This window comes from Callorhinus ursinus, unplaced genomic scaffold (genome assembly GCF_003265705.2).
Source record: "Callorhinus ursinus isolate GAN/ISIS: 27379988/994484 unplaced genomic scaffold, GSC_fseal_2.0 scaffold25, whole genome shotgun sequence".
NCBI lineage: Eukaryota > Metazoa > Chordata > Mammalia > Carnivora > Otariidae > Callorhinus > Callorhinus ursinus.
The window spans coordinates 29,039,576-29,058,971 of NW_027397087.1; the positions used below are offsets into that span (position 1 = coordinate 29,039,576).

General features: G+C 48.6%; 1 protein-coding gene across 2 annotated transcripts in view; it reads right to left on the reverse strand.

Annotated features, from left to right (window-relative positions):
• Window positions 1–18,408: 18,408 nt before the first annotated feature.
• DAPK2 (death associated protein kinase 2) overlaps window positions 18,409–19,396 on the reverse strand; it is a 111,085-nt gene continuing 110,097 nt past the window's right edge. The window contains exon 11 of one of the 2 annotated variants that reach the window (XM_025884302.2): window positions 18,409–18,636. In XM_025884302.2, coding sequence (XP_025740087.1) covers window positions 18,556–18,636 — 81 coding nt within the window. In that variant the 3' untranslated portion in view covers window positions 18,409–18,555. The remainder of the gene's footprint in view (window positions 18,637–19,396) is intronic. The other variant, XM_073877166.1, reaches the window with a different exon arrangement.

Sequence of the window (19,396 nt, forward strand, 5' to 3'; positions counted from 1 at the left end):
TAAGAATCCAGCCATTTTATAGCTAAGAAGACGTGGAGGGAGAAGAGACCTCCCCAAGGTTGTCTAGGAGTCATGGCCAAGCCAGAGCAGGAGCCCAGGTCTCCACATGGTTCAGGGAGCTGTGTGTGGTAAAGACAGAACACCTCCATTCCCTCCCCTCAGCTGTGTGACGTTGGGCAGGTCACTTAGCCTCTCTGAGCTTACAGTCTTCATCTATGAAATGATAGCACACACTTCAGTGGGCTTTTCTGAGGAGTCATGTGGTATGAGCACTTTCCTTGCAAGCTACAAAGATGGTGAGGGATGGTGGACAGGCCGAATTCTGGCCATTTCCCTTCTTTTGAAAGTTCTTCTGCAAGTTACATTGAGAATACATGTTGCAAATATTTTTTTCCTGTTAGGTTTTTTAAAAGATTTTTAGTGCTATTATTTATTATATAGAAGTTTATGATTTGAAAGAAGTTAAATATACCCATCTTTGTGTTTTTTATATCCTGCCTCATGTTATAAGTGAGGAGCATTTTATAAATGACAAATTCCTCAAAGCACAGAAAAGAGAACGTAAATAGAGCTTTAAAATATGAAGACAGTGTACCTGGGTGGCTCAGATGGTTAAGCGTCTGCCTTCGGCTCAGGTCATGATCCCGGGGTCCTGGGATCGAGTCCCGCATCGGGCTCCCTGCTCAGCGGGAAGCCTGCTTCTCCCTCTGCCTCTCTCTCTCTCTCTCTCTCTTTCTGTCTCTCATGAATAAATAAATAAAAAATCTTAAAAAAAATAAAATATGAAGACAGCTCACAAATTCTCTCATAATAAAATAAATGCTGAGATATCATTTTTCACATTATCAGATTAGCAAAAATCTGATATTGATAACATACCACATTGGTGAAGTTGATGGGAAAAAAGCACTCTCACACTTTCCTGGTAGAAGTATAAATTGGTACAACCTTTATCACAGGCAATTTTGCTATATTTGTAAAAATTAAAAATGCACATACCATTTGATCTAGTAATTCTACTTCTAGGCATTTACCCTCAGATATTACACATGTCTGAAATGACATATGCACAAGGTTGTTCACTATAGCCTTATTTGTAACAGCAAAGGAAACAACCTAATTATCCATCATTAGGGAACTGGTAAAAAATATGTTTCATTCATTCAGTGGGCTACCATACAACGGTAACAAAGAATAAGCAAGATTTTTTTTATGAACTGATATAAAAAAAATCTCTATATCGTTAAGTGAAAAAAGCAAGGTACGGAACAGTGTATGTATGTTAATATGCAACACTCTCACCCCAAGAGGGAAACAGACCTCCACATCATGGAAGCAGATCTCACAGGTCACTGTGGTTGGGGATGGGGTGAGTGCCACCCCATCCTGGGGGTACTTGGAAAATGTACAGCCAGTTGTTTGGCATTATCCCATAGCAAGAGGTTAAGGACCCAGCTCCCAAAGTGGTGATCACGAGAACCAAGCCTTCCCAACCTGAGTGACATCTGGAAGGAACCAGACACAACTATCAGAAATATGATATTATATTTCCATATATTATATTTCCATTAAGTCAAATGAGTGGGATCACGTGAAAGTTGAGTGGAAGAAGCCTAATGACCAAAAGTTTTTGGAAAGTTTGTGTAAGTGGGAATCAAGTATTGCTAAAGAGAGACAAAAAAAGTAAGGCTCACAAACATAGTGACCCAGACCAGTCTTAAAACCACAATTTGAGATTAATCAATAAAAAAATCAAGTGAATTTTTATAAGAATCATGACTGAGATATTCCTATTCCTACCAGATGAATAGCTACTGCTTGTTAATATTTTTAGTTGTATAACCTATGTTTTGCTAGGCGGCAAAAGAATCCATTATCTTGTTACTTTAATTAAAATCCATTCTTCTTGCTTCTTTTGTTGGATGTATACATTTCATATTTGTATGTGATCGCATGAAGTAAGGCTCAGAGCAGTCACTTTATTGCTTTAAATGGCAACTTAGTCTTATTTAATGGAGTACTGCGATATATCTTTTCCTTCTTACAAAACTTGTGATTAGAGGTATATTCTGAAATTGAATAAAACAAAATAATATACAACCATTTGTATAAAAAAGGGGGAAAGAATATCCTTATGTATTATTATATATGTGCTCTTATATACAGATGATTATGTATAATATTGTATACATATGTATGATCTCTAGAAGGATTCACAAGTAACTAATAATAGGGAATACCTGCTGGGGAGTGAATGGATATTTTTCTCTATATATCTTTTCATACTTGAACATTTTTGAACCATGGGAATGATACTTCACCAATTCAAAAAATCTAAAAATGCAATGTAAAAATAGTGGCAGGTTCTTGGGACCCAATTCAGAATATCAAACCAGACTCTTAGGGATCGGACCTGTAGGTTTTGGTTAACCAGGATCCTCTTAGAGGAGTCCCAGCCTGTCATAAAAGATCCCTAAGAACCTGCAGAGCCTTTAGATCCAGGAGTCAAGGTCTCATGACTTACGCTTCGCCACCTGGTGGCCTTAGTCAGACAGGATTCCAAGCATCCCTCTGAAAAATCTGTGAGGATGCTCTGCAGATACAGAAGAGGGAGGATAACACGGCATTGTGCCCACAGGCTGGGTGGGTGGCTTCAGTGGGCACACAGCCCCTAGAGGCTGTGTGTCTGGGTCTTGATTGGAATGAGGCACAGCTTCCCAGAGTTCTAGAACCCCTGGGTCCCAAGGAGCCAGCAGAGGCAGCCTGCAAGGACACATAGCACATGGATTTTAAAGTTAGGCCTGAGTTCAAACCCTGATGCCACCATCTGCTAGCCTTGTTATCTCATATGGCTTAACCTTCTAGGTCCTCAGTTTCCTCATCTGCCAAATGGGTACAGGTATACCTCAGATAAAGTCCGTGCACAAACCTAGAAAAATGCCTGTGCATAGCAGGAATTTGATAAATGTTAATTCTCTTCCCTTTTGTTACTTCTTCATAAATCTATTCCCCTGCCCAAAAGAGGGTAGCCTGGATCCTGGGTGCTTACTTTGGCCACATTGCTGGGAGGATTCAGCATTGGAAAGACGGAGGAAAAAGAAATCTGTATGCTTCTGGTCTTGCTAAACACTCTCCCTCCCTCCTTCCACCTTCTTGCTTCTTTAACTACCAAGGAATAAATTCTGGCCTGGCTGATGAGGGGAGGGAACTCAGGAGGTGTCTGCCGATCCCACAGGCGGGTCTGGTCCAGTTCCGGTCATTCCCCCAGGAGGGCTGGGTGCTCCATTGAGCACATCCTCTGACCAGGGAGCAAGGCCCAGTTCCTGCCCTCAGGGAGCACCCAGTCTTAGGAGAGAGCCAAATAGAGCAAAAATCACAATGAATGTGCAGGAGGGTGAGGGCACCCAGAGAGGCACTGATGAAAATACTAAGTTGGTCACCTGTTCTTTTGGGTTAAGACACTGTTTCTAGAGGCTCCTGATAGCATCCAACTAAAGAGCCCACTAGCCCCTTTCCCCTTAATTCAGATTCGCATTTCAGCTTCCCTCCCAGGTCTTCTCAAAGATGGCAGAACCTAAGGGAGATGAGATGCTAGACTGAAAACATGTTGTTCGAGGCTGTGGGCAGGAATGTTCCAAGAACAGGGCAAAGCAGCCTGGGAGGGGTGAATACTGGGTTCCAAGCTGTGTGGCGGTGAGAAGACGCCAGCCTGGCCAGAGGAAGAGCCTCATCAGCCGAAAATGGGAAACACCAAGGTCACCTGGGTCACAATTCTTCCCTGGCTGTTCTCTGTACCCGTGGCGGCAGAGGACTTTCCAGAAGTCAGACACTACGGGAAAAGAAGCCTAACCTCATTCACGGGTGAGGAAACGGAGGACCAGCAAGGGGAGGGGTTTGCCCCAGTCCCGGGTAGATGACCCTGACCTGCACCTTGAGTCTTCTTTTCACCATTGTGTGGTGGAAAACACTGGGGCTTTGGGGCCAGACAGAACTGGATTTGAACCTGGACTCTACCATTCATTCAGTTGCTGGCTATGCGGTCTTAAAGAGTTCATTCTCCTCTCTGAGCCTTGGTATTCCTCACCTGTAAAACAGAGACAGCAGCTCTTCCTTGGAATTGTTGTAAAGACTAAAGATACTATCTGCAGATCACCTGGCCCGTGGCAGGCACATGACAGGTGGGACCACTGTTTCTGTTGCTTCCCCCACCCAAACTGCCCCTGGCACAGATGGTAGGAAGAGGGCCCACTTTGCACGTGGCGGTGGTCATGGTGGGGTCGTGGGGGTCCAGTGGAGGGGGGTGGCGCAGATGAGCGGAAGGCAGAATGTGCCTCATGGCTGGGCAGTGAGACTTGCTAACTAACCCTGCCTTATATGCAGGCGATGGGGGCCACCCGCCCAGCCCACAGCGCGGGGGAGGCCGAGGAGGAGGCGTGGCCTCGTAAGAATAGGGATAAGATGTGTGGCCCCTTATTCACATTAAGGCCCCTGCCAACCTCATGCTTTGCAGTCACCAGAGCAGTTGCCAGGGGCAAAAAATACTGCAAGGAGTCTCTATCCTCCTCTCCCTTCTGCTCCAGTTTCCTCATTTATGTATTTATTCTTGTTATTTTACCATATGACATCAATAAGAAGCACTGTTGTCGCAGCGGGAACGACGTTCTGAGTGCAGCGTCCTGGGTGCTTCCATGCTTTGGTTCATTTCCTCTAACCTTCACAGCAGCCCCGGGAGGAACATGCTGTCATCCCCACTGACAAGAGGGAAAACCTGAGGTTCGATTCCTTGCCGAAAGTCACCTGGCCAAGAAGGTGCGAGAACGGGGATTCAAACCCAGAGGCCTGGCCTGACCTCAAATCCGGTGTTTGCACACTTGAGGCTGGCCTCTCCCGCCTGGGTGGGAAGGATCTTTCCAGGGAAGAGAGGTAGATACGCACAGGGCCTGCAGGTTTGGGAGGCCCGACTCCTGGGCAGGAGTGGGTGCATGCTGGGAGTGAGGAGCCTCATTTGAACCCCAGAGAGTTTGCGCTGGAGAGGGCATCCCAGCAGCAGAACGAGGGAAATAGTACCGCCCAGCAGGAAGGGGCAGAGAATGAGGGAGACATTTGGTCCCCCTTGACATCTGTTGCCTTTCTCTTGGCAGCGACCTTGGTTCACCTCCATTAGTTTTGGAGGAAGCAGGCTCTACGGCTCTGGGTCTCAGGCCTCAACAAATCACCCTACTCCATTCCCAGTCCCCAGCAAAACACATGGAGAGGGCCCATGGGGTCTTCAGAAAGAAGCCGCCCCACTTCGCTGAGAAAGTGTCCATGGGTAACTTTTCTATCTGGTGTTTATGGCTCGGGTTCTTATTTTTTTTTTTTTTTAAGATTTTATTTATTTATTTGAGAGAGAGAGAATGAGAGATAGAGAGCACGAGAGGGAAGAGGGTCAGAGGGAGAAGCAGACTCCCCGCTGAGCAGGGAGCCCGATGCGGGACTCGATCCCGGGACTCCAGGATCAGGACCTGAGCCGAAGGCAGTCGCTTAACCAACTGAGCCACCCAGGCGCCCCTCAGGTTCTTATTTTAAAAAAACTTCCCACGTAGGAAAGGTGGGAGGCCACAGGGCCCTGTAACACCAGCACACCGGCCCCCCAGCCCTGGCTGAAGCGGCGAGAACCCAGTGGAGACCAGAGCAGTAGGGTAAGCAGACACCACAGCCGCTGCCCCCACTCCTGGCCCAGGAGAGTCAGCTGGGCGCCCAGGCCAAGGCAGTGGGTATTTTCAGCCTCTGGCAGCATCAGCAGGGTCTGAGAGGCGTCAGCCATATTGTATTTCATGTGACCGAGGCACTGGGCCAGCGACGGGGCCCTGCGGAGCCAACCTTTCGTCCTTGCCTCGGGCCTGGGCCCCCATCTCCCTTTCTGCTGGTTTCCAGAGCCAGACCAGGGCAGAGGCACGTGGGAGGGGCTCCGGCCAGGCCCACTGGGCACAGGAAACAGGTGACAGGGGGGACTGGCCACTTGAGAACGGGCTTGGGCACCTCAACAGCCCCACTCCCCACCCATCCCCTCCATAAACATTGTGAGAAGTGCTTCTCTCTGGGCACTGCACAGGGGGTGGGTGACTCACTGTCCCGGTTTGCCCTGGACGCTTGTGGGTTTACCATTGCAAGTCCCACGTCCCACGAAACCCCTCGGGCCTGGGCAAGCCGGGACTCCTTTTTGAAGATGCAGAAATGGAGGCCCAGGAAAGGCCGGTCCCTTGCCTAGGTTCATGCAGCTAGGTGAGGAGCTGGCACCGGAACCCCAATCTGTCCAACGCTTCTGGCCCCCTCCCCAGGCCAGGCCTGCTTCCTGCCAGGACAGCTGAATCCAGGAGCCCTGACGGCTCTTCCTCCTCCATACCTCTCCCACCGCAGCCCTCCCTCAGCCCCTCATTATTTTATTTTTCTCAAGGCTGCATCAGAATCACCTGGAGGGCTCGTTAAAGCAGGTCGTTAGGCCCCACCCCCAGAGCTCGTGATTCAGCAGGTCTGAATCTAACCAGCCTTAGGGGATGCTGATGCCTCTGCTCAGGGACCACGCTTTGAGAATACCTGATGTAAATCACAGCTCCGATGAAGTCTCACAAAACCTCTGGACCTCCCCGTGGCTCACTGAGTAAAGGCCCAGGTCTGGGTTCAAGGTCTCTGTGATCCAGTCTCCATGGCCCGCACAGCTCCCCTCCACACCAGGCCCCCACCCTGCCTGCCTCCTCTATGGGCTCAGCAGCTGCTCTGCCCTCCTGGCTCTGTGTCTTTGCTCAAGCTGTTCCTCGTCTGGCCCCCACGGCCCCTCCACAAACACAAATCCCCTTAAAGAAGTTTGTCTGTGGGGCGCCTGGGTGACTCAGTCTGTTGAGCATCCAACTCTTGGTTTCAGTTCAGGTCATGATCTCCCGGTCAGGAGATGGAGCCCCGCGGGGGACTCTGCACTCAATGCGAAGTCACCTTCCCCTTCCCCTCTGCCCCTACCCCCCTCAAATAAATAAATAAGTCTTAAAAAAAAAAAAAGGAAGTCTTTCTGTAATGTCCCCTCGCCAGATGCCCCAGGGCTCCCGTCAGTCAGGAGGAAAGATGCCCCCCTCAGCTCACAGCTCCTATTTCATCCTGCCCTGAGTAACAGCTGTCCTTGTCACTGGTCTGTGGGCTTCTTGAGGACATGGACTTTTTTCATCTTTGTCTACATATATTTGTTAAATGCATGTGACCCCAGAAGGCAGAACCAGGACAACGAGTGGATCTTCAGGGAGACCGATTTGGTCTCAACCTGAGAAAGAACTTGTAATAAAGCAAACAGTTTGACACCAGCTCTTGAGGTCCTGCCAGGAGAGTGTGAGCTCCCTGTTGCCTCTGGACACCCTCAGTGAGGTTGGCTGAGCATCTACAAAGTTGCTAAAGTCAGGCAGGTATTGATCACTCCAACCTCCTTCTCAGGCCCCTCTCTCCCCAGGAAAGCCTGCCAAACCCACTGCCCTGCATTCTAGACCCCCTGAAGGCTCCATGGGCTGGCTGGACCTTACCAGAGGAGAGTGATGGTAGGCAAGCATAAGTTTTTGTCCATGGCCTTCACTGTCTGATTATAAGACATGACCAGTGGTGAGGGACTCTGCTCCAGGCCAACCTACCTCCCTCTTCTGATTATGGTCTCCTCAGAACGATTAACCCTTCCTTGATGCACCTGTACCCACGTCCCTCACCTCATTCACACCTGTGCCTCCAGCTTCACGGGCTAGGGCAAGCATCTTATCCATGGGTAAGCTGAATATAGGTTTGCTCCTGCTGGGGCTCCTTGGGAATAGTGCCCTGCGCCACAACAGGCATACATGAACACTCAGTAGGTGTATACTTACATCCCATTCCTGCTCCAACCCTTTCCCCATCCAAGATGTCTTCCCAAGTACACACCCATGGGCAAATGTTCTCTTGCCCTTTCCCATCTGCTCTTGGGAAAGATCCTATATAACCCGTTCCAATCAAGGAGGCTGGGACTGAGGGTTCCTGTCCCTGTCCCTGCCCTGCCCTGGGGGAAATTGTACTGCTTGGATCAGACAAGCTTGAAAGACTCACTTGATTGCATTTTGGCTAAGTAAACCGTTTCTGTGTTTTTTGTTTATTTGTTTGTTGGTTGGTTGGTTGGTGGAAGAGGGAAGAGAAGGATTTTCTGGAGTCTAGACTCATGGCTTGGTGGGGCCTATCCAGGAGCAGCACTGATTGTAAGAGTTGGCTGAGGCCTGCTGTTTGTACCATTCAAGACACCCTGCCCTGGCTTCCTCCCCCACCAGGAAGTGCCCAGCAGTCAGTTTCAAAGCCGGCAGTTTGGTTATTGGAATACGAGAAAGCCATGACCCAGGGGACCCAGCTGGAGAACACCCAGGTCTCAGCTCGCCTTCTGCCAACCTCTGGGTCTCATAAACATTCTCGTTTCCGCTCCTTCCTGGAGCTGGCTGAGGTCACAACCTTCTGAAAGAATGCAGGGTCAGCCAGCCCATCTGAAATCTCCCCTTCCCGTGTGTGTGAAAGGAGATATGTCCAACTGTGAACACATACAGCCCACATCCTTATGACTCAGCAGATGTGGCTGTCCTCAACCCTATCCCTTGGAATGTCAAAGAGACCAGCCTCAGACGTCTGATGGCATTAGAAGAGAGGCTGCCAAGCCTGGGCCCAGAGGCACTTTCCCCATGAGTCCTTTCGGACAATACCCAGACATCCATATATAGCCACACAGAGATGGATGCACATGTCCAGACACACCTAGACACACAGGCAGATGCACACACACAGAAACGAAGAGAGACACACACAGAAAACTCAGACACATCCAGTGATGTGTACACACACACATCCAGATATATCCACGCGGAAACAGGCACACACACAGATACCTGGGAAACACCCAGAAACACACACACACACATACACACACACACACACACACACACACACACTCTCTCTCTCTCTCTCTCTCTCTCTCTGGGTCAGAGTCAGATCTGTCCTCCATGCTTAACCTTGAACACTTCTTCCAACCCTAACAGGTGGCTACCGGCTCTTTGGCAGGGCCCTCTGGGTCTCTGACCTAGAAACAGGGTCACTATGACTAGAGGAGAGGTAAGTCACCACACGACTAATTCAGCACCAGGAAAAGATGTTTGGCTCTTTCATTTATTTGCTAACTTTCCAAAGTCCAATCGTGAAAAGGCGTAAGGACAAGAAATCAGAACACCAACCCATACCTTGTTTTCCCTTCTCTTACCAGAAGTTTATTCATCCTTTAAGGCCAGATGAAAGTCTGATGCACGGTAGGCCTTCAACACCATTGTGCACTGAACTGCGTACGCCCATGAGGGCTGGCCATGTCGGGAGAGGGTGGCTGTCCATTGCCCGGTTCTCAGGGCTCTGTTTTGGCTTCTTGCCAAGGCCCTGCAACTACACTTGCCATTTTGGATCAACCCTTCATTAATTCCTTCCATAAATACTTACTGAGCGCCCACAGGCACTATACAGAAAACAGCAAATGGAGAGACCCAGTCCTGCTCCCATGAAGCATGAGGAAAGGACAGACCTCAAAACCTCAAGTAATTCTTTTTTTTAAATTTTATTTTATTATGTTATGTTAGTCACCATTCATTACATCATTAGTTTTTGATATAGTGTTCCATGATTCATTGTTTGCGTATAATACCCAGCGCTCCATTCAATACATACCCATCACCAGACTAACCCCTCCCCTCTAAAACCCTCAGTTTGTTTCTCAGAGTCTAATAGTCTCTCATGGTTCACCTCCCCTCCGATTTCCCACCTTCATTTTCCCCTTCCAACTATCTTCTTTTTTTTTTTAACATATAATGTATTATTTGTTTCAGAGGTACAGATCTGTGATTCAACAGTCTTGCACAATTCACAGCGCTCACCATAGCACATACCCTCCCCAATGTCTATCACCCAGCCACCCCATCCCTCCCACCCCCCACCACTGCAGCAACCCTCAGTTTGTTTCCTGAGATTAAGAATTCCTCATATCAGTGAGATCATATGATACTTGTCTTTCTCTGATTGACTTATTCCACTTAGCGTAATGCCCTCTAGTTCCATCCACGTCGTTGCAAATGGCAAGATTTCTTCTTTTTTTGATGGCTGCATAATATTTCATTGTATATATAGACCACATCTTCTTTATCCATGCATCTAGTGATGGACATCTATGCTCTTTCCATAGTTTGGCTCTTGTGGACATTGCTGCTATAAACATTGGGGTGCACGTGCCCCTTCGGATCCCTACATTTGTATCTTTGGGGTAAATACCCAGTAGTGCAATTGCTGGGTCGTAGGGTAGCTCTATTTTCAACTGTTTGAGGAACCTCCATACTGTTTTCCAGAGTGGCTGCACCCGCTTGCATTCCCACCAACAGCGTAGGAGGGTTCCCCTTTCTCCACATCCCCGCCAACATCTGTCGTTTCCTGACTTGTTAATTTTAGCCATTCTGACGGGTGTGAGGTGGTATCTCATGGAGGTTTTGATTTGGATTTCCCTGATGCCGAGCGATGTTGAGCACTTTTTCATGTGTCTGTTGGCCATTTGGATGTCTTCTTTGCAGAAATGTCTGTTCGTGTCTTCTGCCCATTTCTTGATTGGATTATTTGTTCTTTGGGTGTTGAGTTTGATAAGTTCTTTATAGATTTTGGATACGAGCCCTTTATCTGATATGTCATTGGCAAATATCTTCTCCCATTCTGTCGGTTGTCTTTTGGTTTTGTGGACTGTTTCTTTTGCTGTGCAAAAGCTTTTTATCTTGATCAAGTCCTAATAGTTCATTTTTGCTCTTGTTTCCCTTGCCTTTGGCGATGTTTCTAGGAAGAAGTTGCTGTGGCTGAGGTTGCTGCCTGTGAAAACCTCAAGCAATTCTTGAAGTAAATATTTATGTGCTGAAATTCGTATGTTGAAGTGCTAACCTCCAATACCTTTGGCTATGCCTGTATTTGGAGGTAATTAAGGTAAAATGAGGTCACACGGGGGTTCCTAATCCAATATGACTGGCATTACGAGGTTAGGACCCAGACATGCAGGGGAAGGCCAATGAGAGAGGCCTCAGAAGAAACCAACCCTGCTGACACCTTGATCTTAGACTTCTAGCCCCTAGAACTGTGAGAAAATAAAGTTGAGTTGTTTAAGCCCACACCAGTCTGTGGTACTTCATTATGGCCACCCTAGCAAACTAATACAATATTTAATTAAAATGAATGAGTGTCATGAAGGTGTAATGAGAAGTTACAGAAGGGGGACATAAGCTCTTCTGGAAGTGGGGGAGGATCACAGGACGTGTCATTTAAGCTGAGACCTAAAGAATTAGAAGTTAACTCCCAAAAGGTAGAAAGTAGGTGGGGCTTGGGGTGGGGGAGGGGACTGGACTGGACTGAGGACATGCGCCCTGGTCCTCAAGCAATGGAGAAGGAGCCCCTGTGAGGAACACAGGGTGCTCCTGGCCTGATAGCTGGAGCACAGCGAGCGAAGGGCTCAAAGGCTAGAGCAACAGGCATGGGCCTGATCACGAGGCACATCCTGGACCATGTTCAAGATTCTGGGATTCAAGATGAGAGACAAGAGAAAGGGGAGAAACAGGGGATTCGTTTTCACTTAAAGAAATGCTTCGGGGGGGAACCTGGCTGACTCAGTCGGTGGAGCATGCAACTCTTGATCTTGGGGTTGTGAGTTCAAGCCCCACGTTAGGTGGAGAGACTACTTAAAAAAAAAAAAAAAAAAAAAAGGAACTGCTTTTTAGCCAAAGACACAGACCAGTATCACAGGAGAGAGGGAAGGAAGAAAGGAGGGTTGGCTAGGAAGGGACTCAGCTTGCAGTGCAGCTCTGAGAGAGTCTCAGCCGGGGGGCTGGGGAGCCCCAGAACAAGGGTTAGTGGGTCCCACACTAGACAGGCATGGCCTGGTTCTAGAACCTACCATTCCCCCCCATCTAGCCCCCTACCCTGCCATGTTCAATCATTGGCTCAGTCATCAGCCTGGGGAGAGAATAGCTTCAGCGTGAATCGTCTGGTGGATCCTGAAGGTGCTGGCGGCTGGGGGCCGGCCCCTAACAGTGTGCTCCTTCCTGCAGGCTGCCCCTGAAAGAGAGCCTCGCGGCTACCTCTGCACCTCCCACACTTCTCTCTTTCCTTCTTCCCTTCATTCCTCCCGTCATCCCTTCCCCCTGCCTTCTCTCCTTAGATCTTTAGTAATCATACCACAGGTCCTGAATGAAAGCACAAAGCAGCACACTCAGTGCCAGAGTCTGTTTCTGCTTCTGGCCTCCCAGCAGGCCCCCTCCAGAGGGGAGAGTTGGATGGCCAGCGGAGAGCCTCCGGCACCAGTGTTGGGGGAAAGCCCCTCATGCTCTCTCCTGTGTTTAATAGACCTTTGCTGAGTGTGCAGAATCAGGCATCACACAGAAGAGCCCAGCAAGAGGTGCATCCAGGCCCCAGGAGCCCTCTACCGAGAGTCTAGGCCACCAGCATCGAATACCACTATTGGCCATGGTCATTCTTTTTTAGCAACTCTCAAAGTTGCCTATGGTCCCAGAGTGCAGTTAAATTATGTAAATAAAAAATCCCTTAGGTTTGCCAAGTTCTTCAGAGTTGACATATCTCCTTTGCAGAATTGTTCTCAATGAGGCACTCATGATAAGTAGCAATATTATTATTACCATTTCACAGATTCAAAAAATCGAGATCCAGGGGCACCTGGTTGGCTCTGTAGGTAGAGTATGTGGCTCTTGATCTTGGGGTCATGAGTTCGAGCCCCATGTTGGGTGTAGAGATTACTTAAATAAATAAACTTAAAAAAAAAATCAAGGTCCACAAAAGTTGAATGACAAGATCAAGATGCAGCAGATGAGAAATGCCAGGACTTAGCCCAGGTTTTTTGGTTCTGAGTGGTGAGATATTAGGACTGATAAGAACCAGAAAAGGGAATTGATGAAAGGCATAAGATCACCTTCTCTCAATTCAAAATGAGATGAAGAACCCCAAGTGCAGTCTGGCCCAGGAACAGGGGAATGGCCCAGAGGGCTTTTCAAATCCCGTCCAGCTTCTGGGTTTAAACTCAGAGACATGAAGACACCCAGAGCAAGAGGTAGCGATCAAGTCTACTTGGGCTCGGAAGATGTCCTCAGACCAGGGTCCTTAGGCAAACTCCAAGGGGAGGTGATGACTGAGGAGGTGGAGCTGGGAGGGGCAGGGGGTATTTTCTGCACCTTTTCTTTAAAACAGGAATATGAATGGGGCGCCTGGGTGGCTCAGGTGGTTAAGCGTTTAACTTTTGATTTCAGCTCAAGTCCTGGTCTTAGGGCCATGAGGTCGAGCCCTGCATCAGGCTCCGTGCTGGGCGTGAAGCCTGCTTAAGGTTGTCTCTCTCTCTCTCTCTCCCTCTGCCCCTCCCTGCCTTGCTTGCACTCTCTTTCTCTCAAATAATAAAATAAAATAAAATAAAATAAAATAAAATAAAGTAAAATAAAATAAAATAAAATGGCACTATTAATTCAGCCCAGGGACTCTCACAGGATGAGCTCTGATCAAGGTGCCAATAAAAGAATAGAGAAAAGACCATCATTGAGTTGCGGGGGGCAAGGTCCTCCGAGGGGTAGTCATGACGCAGTTTCATGTCCTGTCCACTCCAGCATCTGATGACCTGATGACCATTAGGATCTTTTTTTTTTTTACCTCACCCCCTCCTTTTTATTATTTTATTTTATTTTTTAAAGATTTTATTTATTTGAGAGAAAGAGAAAATGAGAGATAGAGAGCACGAGAGGGTAGAGGGTCAGAGGGAGAAGCAGACTCCCTGCCGAGCAGGGAGCCCGATGTGGGACTCGATCCCGGGACTCCAGGATCATGACCTGAGCCGAAGGCAGTCGCTTAACCAACTGAGCCACCCAGGCGCCCCCTTTTTATTATTTTAATGTAATATTTGATAGATGCAAAAGAGTTGATAACTAATATGTAAGTAAGAAAGCACAATGAACGCCCATAAGCCCACCGTGAATGCAGGGTTGGCCAGAACACTGCCAACAGCCTCGCACCCACCTTTGTGCTCCTCTCCATCTCAGCTCAGATGAACTCCTCCTCATCTCAAGGTAAGCTTCGTCTTGAATTTTGAGTAATGTCATTGCCTTGCTTTTAACATATAGGTTCATCGTATTTGCATTTATTGCTAAACGATGTATGGTATAGTTTTTGAGTTTTATAATAATAGTATCATACTGTATGTGCTTCTCTGGGATGCTTTTTTTCCACTCCACACTGTGTCTCCAGGAACGAGAGAGAGGAATGTGGATTAGGGAGTAGGCAAAACTGGGCTGAATCTAGATCTCAAGTGCTCAAGCTGTGTGATTGCATGCAAATTTCTTAACTCTCTTGAGTCTCAGCTTCCTCATCTGTATAAATGGGGCTCTTGTTCCCCTTATAAGGTTATGAAGAGGGTATAGTAAAAGCCTGTATGTGAAGTGTTCCTCTTGCAGAACAGGTTTTTAAAAATTACTATGAGCTTCTGTTGTTTACTTTTTCTCTTGTGTTTCGTCTAGCTCAGGGGTGGAGATCACTGATCCACAGGGGGAAAAATCCTTACAAAATTACTTCCCTCTAGATAATACAATCAACTGTTTCTTAGATTAAGAACTGGGAACATGAATTTTATTCAGTAAATGAAGACATTACTAAAATATGTACTTCAGCTATATATTATGACTTGCAAATGGATGGGGGGCAGAGAAAAAGAGAACTAGTGGGAGAAAGGGAAACACAGGAAGAGAGAAACTGAGTGCTAGCTCACCAACTGTGTTTTGCTTTTTGAAAAGTCAGTTACCCATTGTTCACCGCTCTTCAATTGCTCCGATCCCTAAGCCCATCAAGGTTTGCTTAGAATGGGATCCTCTCAGCTGACCACTGAAGAAGACATTATTCTTCGGGGTCCAGCTGCAGCAAACAGAACAATGTCGGGATGACATCGAGCTGGGAACCAGATGGAAAGAAAGTTCTACAGGCCAGCGCCAGATAAAATTCCTTGTGATATCTCAGTCCTTAGTTGATCTCTTTTCACATATACCTACTTTGATTGTCTGTAGAGCATTGGGCTTGACTTTTCTTTCACAGAGATTTTGTGGTTCACCTCTTATGATATGGTCTTCATTTGCTTCCAAAATAGGGTTTTCACCAAATAAATATGTGAGTGGAAAAGGCAAATGCAATCTAAGATCTGGAGTCAGGAAGGCTGGTGAGATTGGCATTAAAACACAGTGCGCTAAAATATTTATGTCTGCATTTGTGAAATATTAATGCAGCATCCTGCAAACACACAGGCAAACACCCCCGGGGCAGGGCTCCCTCAGATCTCTTTGAAGACTTGCCTTTTTAACTGAGCACAGCTTTCGTCACTGGAATATTCCATTCACCTCAGAGTACACTGTGGTCTCTTTCAGCCTTGAAGTGTCAGCAGGCCAACACAGCCTTTTTCAGAGCCAACCCTACATACCTGGTTCAGCTGCCCCCCTCGTCTTCATACCTGGAGGGCACCAGCCATCCACCAGCAGAGAGGCTGCAGGGACTGAGCCTCTGTATGGGAAAGGCATGGGCACCTGGCTTCTTCTGGCTGCTGGCCCTCAAAGGCATCCTCAGAGGCCCACCTCTGTTCACTGCCTGGCCCTGTGCTTCCCAAGGAATTTGGGAGAGCTAGCAGGTGCCATCAAACACCAGAGAGCTGGGCTGAGGGGACTCAGTCAGTGGGGCTTGATTGATACAAGCCTGGATGAGAAGAAGCCTAGGAGGAACAGTCTTTGGGCAGGGAGGAGTCCCAGACTGCGGACCCCTTCAGGGCAGGCGCCATGTCTGTCCTGTTCACTCTCCTAAACCCAGCATCTAGAACACTGCGAGGCATATACTAGTTCCTTGACTGACTCGCAACCCATGGAGGTAGATTGATGTCTCCACTCCTCAACAGAGTTCCTTTACTGTGAAAAGATGGACAGAAGCACGTGTGACAATGTCATCCATTTCCAGGAATGAAGTACAAGGCGGGGCGCAGTAAAGGACTGACGAGAACGTGTTTAAAATGAAGCAAAGTGAAAAGTCCATCTGTTTCATTAAGGGTCTACATAGTTCACCGGGCTGAAGAAAGGAGCACTGTGCTAGGAGGCAGAAGTCTGGGCTTTCATCAGACATTTTCACAAATGTGCTGTGTGACACAGAACTAGTCACTTCCTCTCTCCAGGCTTCAATTTCCTCTTCAGTCAAACGTAGCAGCTAGGCCACACAAACTCCAAAAGGCTAACTCGATGCTCATGGTTGGAAACTCACGGCTGGGTTTGTCAACGCCGGTCACTGCTCTGCTCCCCAGCAAGAGGGCAGTCCCCTATCCTCTACCACACATCACTTCCCAGGAGCTCCCACTGAGCCCCTGTTCCAGAACATTCCCCACTGACGGATGTGCCCCGTCACAGCTGAGAGCCCCTCACAGGCCCTGGGGCCCTGGACCTGGTTCCCAGCCTCAACTGTCCTCCAGAGGCTGCAGTGAGGCAGAGAGCTGGTTCTGCCTGAGAACAAGGACACCCAGGAACCACAGGTCAGCTGCAGAGCTTCCTCAACACACTGACAGCTCCTCTCCCTTTCTGCCTCGGAGCTTTTCTGAAACTGGGCTGCCTTTCTGTTCCCCTGGAGCCATGTTACTCTGGATCCATGCACTGACTGAAAGCAGTGTGGCCCACTCCCTCACAGGATGTACTTCAAACCTGCTGCTGACTCAGCCTCCCCTTCTCCCCGGGCCCTTTCTTTTTGGCCCTTTTTCCTTCCCCCTCTCTTCTTCCCGGCTCACTTTCCCCTCATACGCCTTCCAAGACTTCCCCTTTCTTCCCACCTCTTCCCACATACTTTCTCAGTCTCAGTGCCTCACCCTGACCTGTGGCTTCTAAGGACCTTCTCTTGGGCTTCTGGTCAGCGTCACCATTCTTTTGGCCTGGAAAGCAGGGCCCAGATTTCTACGTCATTAAGCCTCCCTTACTTCCAGGGTCCATGTAACCCATCTCTTTTTCTTCTCCTTTCTCCCTGTGGGTCCTTCTTTGCCCTTCTCCATCCACATCTTTCACGAGTCCCCTGCCCCGGGCGTCTGGCTGGCTCAGTCAGTTAAGTGTCTGCCTTTAGCTCAGGTCATGATCTCGGGGTCCTGGGATCGAGCCCCATGTTGGGCTTCCTGCTCGATGGAGAGTCTGCTTCTCCCTCTCCCTCTGCTTTTCCCCCTCCCCGCTCACTTGTGCTTTGTCTCTTCTCTCAAATAAATAAATTAAATCTTAGGAAAAAAAAAAAAAAAAGAAGTCCCCTGCCCCATCTTGGCCATAGTTGGCAAATATATTCGTTTTCTAGGGCCGCCCTAACAAAGTAGCACAGACAGGTGGCTTAAACAACAGGAATTTATTTTCTCGTAGCTCTTGAGGCCATTAGCCCGAGACCGAGGTATTGGCAGGGTTGGCTTCCTCTGAGGCCTCTCTCCTTACCTTGTAGACGCCTGTTTTCTCTCTGTGTCTTCACACGCTCTTTCTTTGATGTCCTATCTCCTCTTCTTATAAGGACACCAGCACATTGGATTGGGGCCCACCCCAATGACCTCATTTTAACTTAATTACCTCTTTAAAGACCCTAACTCCAAATATAGTCATATTCTGTGGTACCAGGGGTTGGGAGACACAACGGAGCCCCTACCAGCAGGGGCAATGGTAATAGTGGGGGGGGGACAGGCATTATATGCTGTGTCTGTGCTGACGGGGGGGGGGGGGCGGAAAACCTTTAGGGAAGGATGTAGAAGGCAGGTGCCCTATAGTCCAGAGGGGATGGTTCACCGTGACTTTCTGAGACACCATCCACTCAGCACCCCAACCCTGGGTGCTCGCCCAGAGTCAGGCACCGGCACTAAAGAAAACCAGATGGGGATAGCCCTAGAAGAAGCCAAGCATCAGGTAAATCAGAAGTTTAATAAAAGTGAAAAAAAATTACAATACAGTGGACTACTTGAGAAGGCCTAATATATTGGTCAGCCCAACATGCTGACTCCACGTGGGTTTTGGGAGGTCACAGGATTGGTCCTTCACACCCTAAGATTCACTTTTCTCACCTGTCTTGTTCCCATGGGGGAGGCCTCTGTCTTTCTGGTGTAATTTTCCACCAGGCTCGTTCTGAACTCCCTCATCCTGTGAGGAAACCTGCCCGAGTCTGACCTTCCCCCATGATGATGATGTTCATCGACATCATTTTCTCAAGTCCACACCTCACCCGAGGTTCTGAGGTTGGCAGACAGGTGAAAGCCTGTTTTATGGAGAATAAGAGCTTTGAGGACGTCAGGGCCTCCCCCATAGGAGACGGCCACAGCTCCCAAGGGCTCCCTGCTCCTCTGTAAGTTCTTCTGAATCCTGCAGGCTCATCTGTCTTGCAAAGCGTTCAGAGATGCAGAATGCCTGGGTGCTGGTGACGAGTGGGGACCCGGAGTCTGCACAGAGAGAGCCGGGCCACCTAGGAGGTACTGCTCCTCCTCCGGGGGTGGAGAGCTTTCCTCCTGGCCATGTCCTCCTCTGTGTCACTCTCACAATTCCTCTGGAAAAAAAAAGAGGCCCAGGGCAAGAGGGTCGTGAGAGGCCAGCGATGGGTTTGTGCTGGGCAGCCTGGCTGATACTGGGCCAAGGGGCCTGCAAGCCGGGGAGGTGGGCATTGAGGTGAAGGCTGCTGCTCTGTCTAGAGTCTGGGGGTAGAGTGGGTGCGGGTGGGGAGGGACCTGAAATGGGGCCAGACCAACTGCCTTGAGGCCTCTTTCCCGGGAGGAAGGAAAACAGGCAGCGCATCTGGGAAAAACCAGGCACCAGGAGAAGCCAAATCTTAATAATAATGAAGATGATATCTGGTGCTCTTTGTAGCTGCCACGTAACCAAGACCACTTGGGTAAGTGTTCAGGGTCTCCTGAACTCAGCCTGGAGAGGATGGGGGGCAGGGGTGAGCCACAGGGACCTCCCCAAGCTCTGATGGCCACTGCTCCACATCCCCTCTGCTCTGACTGGCTTAGGCTGCATCTTTGGCTTTTGGGCTCCATCTTTACGAAAGAGGAAAAGAGTAAAGGGCATTCCATGGCTCAACCAGAGTCTCGGCAGCCATCCTGGAGGTCACAGTGCCTTTTTTATTCAGGCCACATCAGTCTAATCAGATTATTTTTTTAAGATTTTATTTATTTATTTGTCAGAGAGAGAGCACAAGTAGGGGGAGCGGCAGGCCGAGGGAGAAGCAGGCTCCCTGCTGAGCAGGAAGCCCGAGGCAGGACCTGAGCCACCAGGCGACCCCAGTCTAATCAAATTATTAAAATTTA